Below are 12,116 nucleotides of genomic sequence, written 5' to 3' on the forward strand. Positions count from 1 at the left end.
TCCTGGTGGCCATATTGGAATTGTCACCATATTATCCTGGTGGCCATATTGGAATTGTGGCCATATTGTCCCGGCAGCCATCTTGCTCCCCCACCCTTGCATCCCTTATCACCGCTCCCCGGCAGCCATCTTGCCCTGGGCGGGACTGGGGGGCGCAGTCAGCACTGGGGGTCCCCTTTGGGGGGGCTCCGCAGGCTCTGGGCTCCCTCCAGGATCCTCTGCTGGTGCCCGGCCAAAGTCACCCCCATGCGCAGCAGGTCCCTGGGGAGGGACACGGGGGTCACCGCGGGGTCCCCGTGCCCCCCCAGACCCCCTTGTGCCCCCCCCGGACCCCCGTACTCGCTGCACAGCCGCGGCAGCAGCTCCAGCCCGGTGACGCCGGCGCTGCGGAACGGTTCCTCGTAGCCCCCCAGCCCCAGCCCCCGCAGCCACTCCCCCACTGAGGGACCGGGGGTGGGGCCGGGGCTGGCCCCAGGGGGGCTGCGCTGCTCCAGGCAGGGGGGGGAGGAGCTGTGGGGACAGGGTGGGGGTCAGAGCCACGTCCTGGGGACCCATCCCCAAAATCAGGTGCTCTGGGACCCCAGCCGTAAATCCAGGTGTTCTGGGACCCCACTCCATGAATCCACGTGTGTTGGGACCCCCCACCCCCCATGAATCCAGGTGTGCTGAGACCCTCCCACTCCCGCTGAATCCAGGTGTTCTGTGCCAGCCCCATCCACCCCACAACCCCCGCTCCAAAACAATCCAGGTGTGCTAAGACCCCCACGACGCCCCCCAGGTGTGTATCCATCTCACCTGTGCGGGTCCGGGGGAGGCACGCGGAGGCTCTCGGGTCGCCGGATGAGGCGGTCGAGGGCATGCACCAGGTGAGGGAAGGTGGGGCGGGCGCTGCGCTCACGCTGCCAGCAGTCCAGCATCAGGCGGTGCAGGGCGGGTGGGCAGCGGGGCGGCGGCGGCAGCCGGTAATCCTGCTCGATGGCATTGATCACCTGGCACAGGTGAGGGCACAGGTGAGGAGTCTTTGGGGCCATTTGGGGGTCCCGGATCCCGGATTCACTCCTGTCCTTGGCCACGCCCCCGAATGGCAGCACCTCCTCGCAGACCCAGTTTTGGGGGGAATTTGGGGGGAATTTGAGGGAATTTGGGAATTTTGGGGGGAATTTTGGTTGACATTCAGTTTTGGGGTAATTTTGGGGTGCCGGGTCTGGGGGGCGCTATTCAGGAGTTTTGGGGTAATTTTGGGATGCCGGATCTGGGGGTGCCATTCAGGGGCTTGGGGGGGGGGTTGGGGTGCCAGATTTGGGGTTTTTTTGGGGCGTTTGAGGCAATTTTGGGGTGCTGTTTTGGGGGGCGACTCACGTCCTGGTTGGACATGTCCCAGTAGGGCCGCTCCCCGAAGCTCAGCACCTCCCACATGACGATCCCGTAGCTCCAGGCGTCGCTGGCTGAGGTGAACGTCCGGAACGCGATGGCTTCGGGGGCCGTCCAGCGGATTGGGATCTTCCCGCCCTGAACGGGGGGCCAGGTGGGTCGGGGGGACCCCAAAAATCACTGAAATTCACCCCAAAGTCTACCCACACCTCCCTGAATTCGCCCGGGACAGGTGAGACACCTGTGAGACCCCTCAAAAACACCCCAAACCACCTAAACCCACCCAAAAAAACCCATCCACACCTGCCCAAAGTCACCTGGGACAGGTGAGACACCCGTGAGACCCCCTCATATACACCCCAAACCATCTAAACCCACCCAAAGAAACACCTGAAACCCACCCCAAAACCACCTAAACCCACCCAAAACCCCCCTCCTGCACCTGCCTGAATTCACCTGGCCCAGGTGAGAGCCCCCCCCGCGTCCCCAGGTGTCTCACCAGGGAGCTGGTGTAGGTGGGGTCGCTGTCCCTGTCCCCATCCAGGGCCCGGGACAGCCCGAAGTCGGACACCTTGCACACCAGGTGCGCGTCCACCAGGATGTTGCGCGCAGCCAGGTCCCGGTGCACGAAGCCGGCCTCGGCCAGGTAGCGCATCCCGGCGGCAATGCCGCGCAGCATGGCCACCAGCTGGAGAGGGGACAGCGAGCCCTGGCGACCCTGGGGACACGGGGGGACAGTGAGGGTCGGGGATGAAGGACAAGGGGGGAGAATTGTCCCCTGGGTTGGGTCTGGGGAAGGTGGGCAGTGACCAGTGTGTCACCCGTGTCACCAGGGTCCCCAAAATGTCACCAGTGTTCCCAGTGCCCCCGAAATGTCCCCAATGGCCCCAATCCTCCCAAAATATCCCCAATGGCCCCAGTGTCCCCAAATGTCCCCAAACATCCCCAATGGCCCCAATTCCCCCAATGTCCGCAAATCCCCCCAATGTCCGCAGTGTCCACAATCCTCCCAAGATGTCCCCAATGCCCCCCTCTGTCCCTGTCCCATATTCCCCCAAAATATCACCAATGTCCCCAATCCTCCCAAAATGTCACCAATTCTCCCAGTGTCCCCAATGTCCCCAAATGTCCCCAAATGTCCCAAATGTCCCCAATCCCCCCAAATGTCCCCAATGCCCCCAATGTCTCCAATTCCCCCAATTCCCTGAAAATGTCCCCAATGTCCCCAATCCTCCCAATGTCCCCAAATACCCCTAATGTCCCCAGTGTCCCCCAGTGTCCGCAAATGTCCCCAATCCCCCCAATCTCCCCAAATGTCCCCAACCCCCCCTCTGTCCCCACCCTGAGGAAGGCGTCCAGTGCTCCGTGCAGCAGGAATTCGGTGACGATCATGGCGGGGGGCCCGGCGCTCACCACGCCGCGCAGCCGCACCACGTTGGGGTGCCGGAACTGCCCCATGCGCGCGGCCTCGCGCAGGAACTCCCGGCGCTGCCGCTCGCCCGCGCCGCCCTTGAGTGTCTTCACAGCCACCTCGGCCTCGGGCTGGCCTGGCAGGGACAGGCGCCCACGCCACACCTCGCCGAACTCACCTGGGGAAGGTGGGGTGTACCTGTGAGACCCCCGAAAACCCAAAAAACTGCCCCAAAGTCACCCGGAAATCGACTGTGCAAAACCCGCCTAAATCCACCCAAAATCCGCCCCAAGGACGCCCACACCTCGCCCAACTCACCTGGGGAAGGTGGGACACCTGTGAGACCCCAAAATCCCCCAAATTCCACCCCAAGAACACCCACACCTCGCCCAACTCACCTGGGGAAGGTGGGACACCTGTGAGACCCCAAAATCTCCCAAATTCCCCAAATGCTCCCACGCTGGGGTGCCTGGGCTCACCTGCACCAATCACCTCCTCGATGGTGACGCAGGTGACGTCGATCTCCTGCGTGAAGTCCCTCAGGGCCACCTCGGGGTCCTCGTAGGTCAGGGGGTCGATGTAGAGCTTCCCACCTGAGGGGGTCACCTGGGCTCACCTGAGCTCACCTGGGGTCACCTGAGCTCACCTGGGGCCACCTGGGCTCACCTGAGCTCACCTGGGGCCACTCTGGGGCCACCCGAGCTCACCTGGGATCACCTGGGATCACTTGGGATCACCTGGGGTCACCAGTTGCCACCCCCCCATCCCCATGGGGACATTTTGGGGACACTTGGGGACATTTTTTGGGTCCCCCTTACCAAGGGCGGGGCTGTGCCGTTGCTTCTCTGCCCGGAGCCGCCCCCGCCTGTGGGGACAGGGGGATGGAGATGCCAAAATCCACCCCAAAATCCACCCCAAACCCACCCCAAAACCCACCCCAAGCACACCCCAAAACCCACTCCAAAATCCACCCCGAAACCCACCCCAAGCACACCCCAAAATCCACCCCAACATCCCCCAAAATCCACCCCCAAATTTCCCCCAAACCTCAACCAAATCCCCCAAACCCTCCCAAATCCCCCAAATCTCACCTGAGGCACACCAGGGCCCCCCCCAGCAGGGCCAGCACCAGGAGCCCCCCCAGGGCAGCGGCTCCGGCCACGACCCCCCCGGGACCCCCCCGGGTCCCCTCTGTGGGAAGAAGCAACATTTGGGGATTTGGGGGGATTTTGGGGTGGTTTTTGGGGTGATTTCAGGCTTTTTTGGGGGTGTTTTTGGGGTGATTTTGGGGTATTTTTGGGGTGACTTTGAGCTGTTTAGGGGGGTTTTTTCAGGGTGTTTTTTTGGCTGTTCTTCCGGGTGTTATCAGAGTGATTTTGGGCTGTTTTTCAGGGTGGTTTTGGGGTGATTTTGGGCTGTTCATCGGAGTGTTTTTGGGCTGTTTTTGGGGTGGTTTCGGAGTGATTTTGGGCTCTTTTTCGGGGTGTTTTCAGAGTGATTTTGGGCTGTTTTTCGGGGTGTTTTCGGGGTATTTTTTGGGGTGACTTTGGGCTGTTTTTCAGCTGTTTTTCGGGGTGGTTTTGGGCTGTTTTCGGGGTGTTTTTGGAGTGATTTTGGGGTGTTTTGGGGCTGTTTTTCGGGGTGTTTTTCGGGGTGTCATTGGGGTCTCACCGCCGCCCGGGGCGCTGACGGTGGTCTCGGGCCCAAAGTCTCCGTAGCCGCCCTCGGAGCGGGCGCGGACCCTGACCCCATACAGGCCCCCCCGGCGCAGCCCCCCCAGCTCCGCCCGCGGCCGCAGAACCTTCAGGAACTGGGGGGGCCCCTCCCCGCCCCCCAACTGCGGGGGGAGTCAGAACCCCGAAATTAAAAAAAAAAAAAACAAAAAAAACAAGAAAACAACAAATCCCACACCCCCACAAAAAAAACCAAACCTGAAAATAAAACACCCCCCAAAGCCCCCAAAAAATCCAAATCCCCCCCCACACAAAAAAATCCCTCCAGATTCCCCACAATCCCCCCAAAAAATCCCAAAAACTCCCCAAAATCCCCCCAAATTTCCCCAAACCTCCCCAAATCCCCCCAAAATCCCCCCCAAATCCCTCCCAATTTTCCCCAAACCTCCCCCCAAATCCCCAAAATCTCCCCCAAATCCCCCCACACCTCTCCCCCAAGTCCCCCGAAATCCCTCCAAACCTCCCCCCAAATCCCCCAAATCTCACCCAAATCCCCCCAAATTCCCACCCAAATGCCCCCAAACCTCCCCAAATCCTCCCAAATCCCTACTAAATTTACCCAAATCCCCCAAATCCCCCCCAATTCACCCCGAAATTCCCTCCCAAATTTCCCCAAATCCCCCCAAATTCCCCCCAAATTCCTCCTCACCTTCTCGTAGTACTTGACCTCGTAGTCCAGTATGGGGGTGCCGGGGGGGCCCGGGGGGGGGCTGGGCCAGGCCAGGGTGACCCCCCCTGCCCCTCCCCCCACCCGCACCACGTCAGACACGGGGGGCGGCACTGGGGAGGCAGGGGGGGAGGGGTCAGGGGCAGCCTCGGGATTTTGGGGGGGTTTCGGGGTGATTTTGGGGGGTTTTACTCTGGTTTTGGGGTGTTTTGGGGAGTTTTAGGTTAACTCTGGTGGGTTTGGGGGTAATTTTGGGGGGTTTGGGGGGAATTTGGGGCTGTTTGAGGCTGGTTTTGGGCTGGTTTTTGAGGTGGTCTTTTTGGGCGTTTCCAGGGTGTTTTAGGGTGTATTTTTTTGGTGTTTTTTTGGGCTGTTCCAGTCTGGTTTCAGGCTGGTTTTGGGGATATTTTCGGGTGGGGTTTTTTTGGGCCGTTCCAGTCTGTTTTCAGGCTGTGTTTTGGGCTGTTTTCGGGGGTCTCACCATCAGCCCCCGCCGTGACGTTGATCTCGGCCGCGGGGGGCTCGGGGGGGCCCGGGGGGGTGACCCCGCTGCGGGCGCTGACCCTGAAGCTGTAGGTGACCCTCGGCCGCAGCCCGGCCACGCTGACCCCGGGGACCACCAGGCCCTGGGGGGAGGGGGGCGACCAGGCCAGGGCCCCGCAGGGCCCGCAGGGGGAGGGGTCCCCGCGGGGGAGGGGGCACGCCCGGCACCCCACCTGGTACCGCAGGTCCGGCCGGTCCCCCCCGGCCCGGGGGGGGCTCCAGGACAACCGGACCACCGAGCCGTTCACCTGGGCTACCAGGGCGCGGGGGGCCGAGGGGGGAGCTGGGGGGAAATCGGGGGGGACTCTCAAATTCGTCCGTGGGAGCCCCTAAAAACCCACCCGGGACAGACCCAAATTCCCAACCTCGGGACCCCCAAAAACCCACTCGGGACCCCTCCAAACTCCCAGCCCCGGGATCCCCAAAAACTCACCCGGGACCCCTCCCAAATTCCCACCATCGGGATCCCCAAAAACCCACCCGGGACAGCCCCAAATTTCCACCCCCGGGACCCCCCAAAACCCACCCGGGATCCCCAGAAACCCACTCGGGATCCCCCAAAATTCTGACCCCCGGGTCCCCCAAAACCCACCCAGGACCCGCCCAAATTTCCACCATCGGGATCCCCAAAAACCCACCCGGGAACCCCCCAAATTCCCACCATCGGGATCCCCAAAACTCACCCGGTACCCCCCCCCAAATTCCCCTTTCCAGGACCCTCAAATTCTTCCCCCAGGACTCCTCAAACCTCCCCAAGACCTCCCATAAAACCCTGCCCCTCCCAGACACCCCAAATTCCCCCAAGCACCCCACTACCCCCTCAGTAAATTACCCCCAAATTCTCTCAGGACCCCTCATGTTCCCACTCCAAAATGTCCCAAAATTCCTCCCCAAAAACGCAAAAATGCTTCAAAAACCTCCCCAAATCTGCTCCAAATCACCCCAAATCTGCCCCAAATCACCCCGAACTCCCCACATCTCCCCAAATCAACCCAAATCTCCCCAAATCCCCCCAAATCTACCCCAAATCCCCCCAAATCACCGGAGCAGCGTTCCCCGGGTCCCTCTCCGGGCGCTCGCAGGAATCCGGGCCGGCAGGGACAGGAGGGGGCTCCAGGGGAGGGGGCTTCGCTCTGGGGGGGGCAAGGCTGGCACCGACCCCCCCCCCGGCTCTGCCTTGAATGTCTCGGGGGGACAGGCTGGGGACAGGGGGGGGACACGGGGGTAGAGCACTGAGACCCTTCAGAGAGCCCCCAAATATCCCAAAACATCCCAAAACACCCAAAAATCCCACATAGACCCCCCCCCCCCCCGGACACCTCAAACACCCCTAAAGATGCCAAAACACCCCAAAATACATGCAAATCCATCCAAAACCACCCAAAGCACCCCCAAAACCACCGAAATCTCCCCCAGAACTCACGCATGCAGCCCTGTCCCTTGCCGGGCTCCGTCCCGACCCCGCACACGCACCCCAAAATCACCCAAAACCACCCCAGAACACCCTAAACCATTCTAAAACACCCTACACCATTCCAAAAGACCCCCAAAAACACCCCAAAAACCACCCAAATACACCCTAAACCATTCTAAAACACCCTACACCATTCCAAAAGACCCCAAACCATTCCAAAACCCCCCAGAACACCCAACACCATTCCAAAACACCCCAAAAACACCCCAAAAAACACCCTAAAACATCCAAAACACCCTAAACCATTCTAAAACACCCCAGAACACCCTACACCGTTCCAAAACACCCCCAAAAAAACCCCAAAACACCCCAAACACACCCTAAACCATTCCAAAACACCCCAAAACACCCTACACCATTCCAAAACACCCCAAAAAACTACCCAAAAAACACCCCAACACACCCTAAAACATCCCAAAACACCCTAAACCATTCCAAAACACCCCAGAACACCCTACACCATTCCACAACACCCCAAAAAACATACAAAAACACCCAAAAACACCCTAAACCACTCTATAACACTCCAGAACACCCTTCACCATTCCAAAACACCCAAAAAACACCCCAACACACCCTAAAATATTCCAAAACACCTTAAACCCTTCCAAAACCACCCAGAACACCCCCAAAAACACCGAAATCTCCCCCAAAACTCAAGCCTGCAGCCCTGTCTCTCGCCGGGCTCCATCCCGACCCCGCACACGCACCCCAAAATACCCAAAACCACCCCAGAACACCCTAAGCCATTCTAAAACACCCTACACCATTCCAAAACACCCCAAAAAACCCCAAACCACCCTAAAACATTCCAAAACACCCTAAACCATTCCAAAACACCCCAGAACACCCTACACCATTCCAAAACACCCAAAAAACACCCCAACACACCCTAAAATATTCCAAAACACCTTAAACCCTTCCAAAACCACCCAGAACACCCCAAAAACACCGAAATCTCCCCCAAAACTCAAGCCTGCAGCCCTGTCTCTCGCCGGGCTCCATCCCGACCCCGCACACGCACCCCAAAATACCCAAAACCACCCCAGAACACCCTAAGCCATTCTAAAACACCCTACACCATTCCAAAACACCCCAAAAAACCCAAAACCACCCTAAAACATTCCAAAACACCCTAAACCATTCCAAAACACCCCAGAACACCCTACACCATTCCAAAACACCCCAAAAAACTACCCAAAAAACACCCAAACACACCCTAAACCACTCTAAAACACTCCAGAACACCCTACACCATTCCAAAACACCCAAAAAACACCCCAACACACCCTAAAATATTCCAAAACACCTTAAACCCTTCCAAAACCACCCAGAACACCCCCAAAACACCGAAATCTCCCTCAAAACTCACGCCTACAGCCCTGTCCCTCGCCGGGCTCCGTCCCGACCCCACAGACACACCCCAGCGCGGGGGGCTCTGCCCACCGCCCGTCCTCCCTGCAGTACATCAGGGGCACCCCCTCGGCGGCCGGCACCGCTCCGGCCACGCACCGCCCGGCCACGGGGGCCACCAGCTCGGCCGGGACAGTGGCAGGGAAGCTGGCCAGGCGCGCAGTGGCCGCGGGGCAGCGGCGGAAGAAGAGGCGCACGGACAGCAGCGCCATGCAGGCCCCCAGGTCCTGGAAGGCCACGTAGAAGCCGGCGCGGCTCAGCGGGCCCAGCCGCAGAACCTTGCGGTTCACCCGGCCCTTGGGGTGGCCGCCACCCCCAGGCCTGGCCAGGTGCTCGGCGGCCACCGTGTCCACCTTGACGTAGGGGTTCTCCATCCAGGGAGGGGACGTGGCCGTGGCGGTGTCGGCGTCGGACTCGTGGTAGAACACGGCAAAGGTTTCCTTGCAGGGACGTGGGGGTCCTGGGGGGCTGCGGCGATGGCGGCGCCGGGCGGGGCCCCGGGGGTGGAACAGGTGGGGAGGGGGCGGGAACGGCATGGGGGCAGGGGGGGTCTGGTGGAAACCGGGGGGTTTGGGGCGGTTTCCGCGAGAATCAGGGGGATTGGGGGCGTTGCTGTGGAGATTGAATGATTTGGGGTCGTTGCCATGGATATGCAGGGGTTTGGGGTCGTTGCCATGGAGATTGAATGACTTGGGGTCGTTGCCATGGAGATGGAATGACATAGGGTCGTTGCCACGGAGATCAGGGTGTTTGGGGTTATTTCCGTGGAGATTGGGATGTTTGGGGTCGTTGCCATGGAGATCAGGGTGTTTGGGGTCGTTGCCATGGAGATCCAGGTGGTTGTCAAGGTCATTGCCATGGACACTGCTGTCCTCAGGGTGGTTGCCATGGAGATCGGGGTTGCCAGGGGGATGCCCGGGGACCGATCCAGGGTCGTATCCAGGTGTGACCCCAGGTGTGACCCCAGGTGTGTCCAGAACTGCCCGATCAGGCCCCGGTGTTCCCCCCAGGCTATCCCTGCCCCGTGTCCCCCGTGTCCCCCCCAGGCTGTCACTGTCCCTGTCCCGGGTCCCCCGTGTCCCCCCCAGGCTGTCCCTGTCCCGTGTCCTCCGGGTCCCCCCCAGGCTGTCACGGTCTCGTGTCCCCCGTGTCCTCCGGGTCCCCCCCAGGCTCTCACTGTCCCTGTCCCGTGTCTCCCGTGTCCCCCGTGTCCCCCCCAGACTGTCACACGCCATCACGGTGAACCGGATCTCAGCCAGCACCGTGGTCGCCTCCCCGCGGGGCACCCAGCGGGACCGGAGCCAGCTGTTCTGGGGGGGGGAAGGGCTCCAGCTGTTCTGGGGGGGGTCCCGGCCCCCCGGGGGGGTCCCGGCCCGGCCTCGCCCCCGCCCCGAGCACACCTCAAAGGTGCGAACGGCCCCGCCCAGCTCCGCGTCCAGCGCGCTCAGCTCCTCCCACTGCGGGGACACCGGGACGGGGGGCGGGGGGGGACAGGGGGACATGGGGGGGACAGAGGGACATGGGGGAACAGGGGGGGGACAGGGGAACGGGGGAGATGGAGGGAGCAGGGGGGACAGAGGGGACAGAAGGACAGAGCGACGGGGGGGACAGGGGGGACAGGGGGGACAGGGGACATGGGGGGGACAGGGGGGGACAGAAGGACATGGGGGGGATGGGGGGACAGGGGGGACAGAGGGGACGGGGAGGACACACAGGTGAGCGGCCTTGGCGACCTCCTGTCCCCCCCCCCCCCGTGTCCCCCCGGGTCCCCCGCGTGTCCCCACCATGTCTCCTCCTGTCCCCCCAGTGCCCTCCAGTGCCGCCAGTGTCCCCCCAGTATCCCCCAGTGCCCACCCACTATCCCCCAGTGCCCCCCCAGAATCCCCCAGTGGCCCCCAGTGCCCCCCCAGTATCCCCCAGTGCCCCCCTGTCCCCACCTGCCCCTCCCCCTCCGGGTGCACTGTCCACTCCAGGTCACTCGTCTCCAGCCGCGTGTCCAGCAGCGTCTCTGGGGGGTCACGGGGGTCAAACACCGGGGACACCCCCGGGACCCCAAATCCACCCCCGGGACCCCCAAATCCAAACCCGGGATCCCCAAGTTTCCTTCCCAGGACCCCAAATCCACCCCCCGGGACGCCAAATCAACCCCCGGGACCCACAAATCCAATCCCGGGTCCCCAAATCCACTCCCGAGACCCCAAATCCACTCCCGAGACCCCCAAATCCAATCCCGGGACCCCAAATCCATCCCCGGGACACCCAAATCCCGCCCCCCGGGACCCTCAAATCCAATCCCAGGACCCCCAAATCCACAGACGGGACCCCAAATTCCCTCCTCGGGACCCAAAATTCCCCCCAGAAATCCCAAATTCTCCCGGGGGGGGCCTCCCGGGGGGGTCACTCACCCTCCTCCGCCAGCCCCAGGGGGACCCAGAGCCACAACAGCCACAGCCCCATGGCCGGGGGGGGTCCCTAAAATCCAGGGGGGGGCGGAATCCCGAAAGTCCAGGGGGTTCCAAAAATTCGGAGGGGATCCCAAAAATCCAGGGGGTCCCAAAAGTCCAGGTGGGATCCAAAAAATCCACAGAGGATCCCAAAAATTCCACAGAGGATCCCAAACAATCTGGGGATCCCAAAAATCCAGGGGAATCCCAAAAGCTTCTGTAAGGACCCCCGAAAAATATCCCAGAGGTTCCCAAAAATCTCAGGCGGGGCCCCAAAAAATCCGCGGGGACCCCAAAAATCCGGGAGGGTCTCAGGAATTCTGCAGGAGTCTCCAAAAATCTGGAGGATTACCAAAATCTGGAGGGTCCCCAAAATCTGAAGGATCCCAAAATTCTCCCAGGAGTTCTGGAGGGTCCCAAAACCCCCCCGGGGGGAGGGGTCCCAAATTTTTTTTTTTGGTGGGGGGGAGACCCCAAAATCTGCTCGGGGGGGGTCGCAGGGGTTTGGGATTGGTGGGATTTGGGTTTTTTTCAGGTACCCCCCGGGGGTTTTTGGGGGTCCCGGCGCCGTTTTTGGGGCGCTCCGTGCACGCTCGGGGCTCGCGGGGCCGCCCCTCCCCCCCCGGGGGTCGCGGGGGTCGCGGGGGGGGAGGGGCGGGCACCCCCCAACAGGAAAAGGAGCCTTTGTTGAGAACTTCCCGGGAGGGGCACAGGATGGGAACTGGGAGGGACTGGAATAAACTGGGAGGAGCTGCGGGGGGGCACTGGGGGCAATGGGAGGGAAATTGGGAGGGCTAGAATGGAACTGGGATAAACTGGGAGGGAATTGAGGGGGCTGGGGGCAACTGGGAGGAAACTGGGAGGGGATGGGGGAGAAGTGTGATAAACTGGGAGATACGGGGAAGGACTGGGGCTTGAACTGTTGGAATAACCGAGAGCCAGGGACCAGTACGGAACCAGTACAAACCAGTACAGGCGTGGACAGACCAGTAAAACACCAGTACAAACCAGTATGGGCCTAAACAAACCAGTACAGGACCAGTACAGGCCTCTGCAGACT

At 61.2% G+C, this 12,116-nt stretch overlaps 1 protein-coding gene across 1 annotated transcript; it reads right to left on the reverse strand.

Annotated features, from left to right (window-relative positions):
- Positions 1 to 158: 158 nt before the first annotated feature.
- EPHB4 (EPH receptor B4) lies at positions 159 to 11,115 on the reverse strand. Its single transcript, XM_062512155.1, has 18 exons — positions 11,018 to 11,115; positions 10,550 to 10,620; positions 9,986 to 10,069; positions 9,831 to 9,922; positions 8,572 to 9,077; positions 5,899 to 6,008; positions 5,664 to 5,808; positions 5,165 to 5,295; positions 4,454 to 4,619; positions 3,874 to 3,973; positions 3,601 to 3,647; positions 3,262 to 3,393; positions 2,713 to 2,960; positions 1,871 to 2,089; positions 1,360 to 1,509; positions 796 to 989; positions 340 to 510; positions 159 to 261 (listed from the first exon to the last, which is right to left on the reverse strand). Exons 1-18 carry the CDS (start codon positions 11,067 to 11,069, stop codon positions 159 to 161), a joined length of 2,721 nt encoding a protein of 906 aa, XP_062368139.1. The 5' UTR covers positions 11,070 to 11,115.
- Between the last annotated feature and the right edge of the window lie 1,001 nt (positions 11,116 to 12,116).

Source organism: Cinclus cinclus, chromosome 34, assembly GCF_963662255.1.
Source record: "Cinclus cinclus chromosome 34, bCinCin1.1, whole genome shotgun sequence".
In the NCBI taxonomy this organism is placed as follows: Eukaryota; Metazoa; Chordata; class Aves; order Passeriformes; family Cinclidae; genus Cinclus; species Cinclus cinclus.

What these genes read in the sequence shown, in the direction of transcription:
- EPHB4 (XM_062512155.1), bottom strand. Translation starts at nt 11,069, where the DNA reads ATGGGGCTGTGGCTGTTGTGGCTCTGGGTCCCCCTGGGGCTGGCGGAG. An exon ending in ACCCGGAGGGGGAGGGGCAG is followed by an intron (nt 10,070 to 10,549) that starts GTGGGGACAGGG and finishes GTGTCCCCGCAG; the next exon opens with TGGGAGGAGCTGAGCGCGCT. An exon ending in CCTCCCCCGGACCCGCACAG is followed by an intron (nt 511 to 795) that starts GTGAGATGGATA and finishes CTGTCCCCACAG; the next exon opens with CTCCTCCCCCCCCTGCCTGG.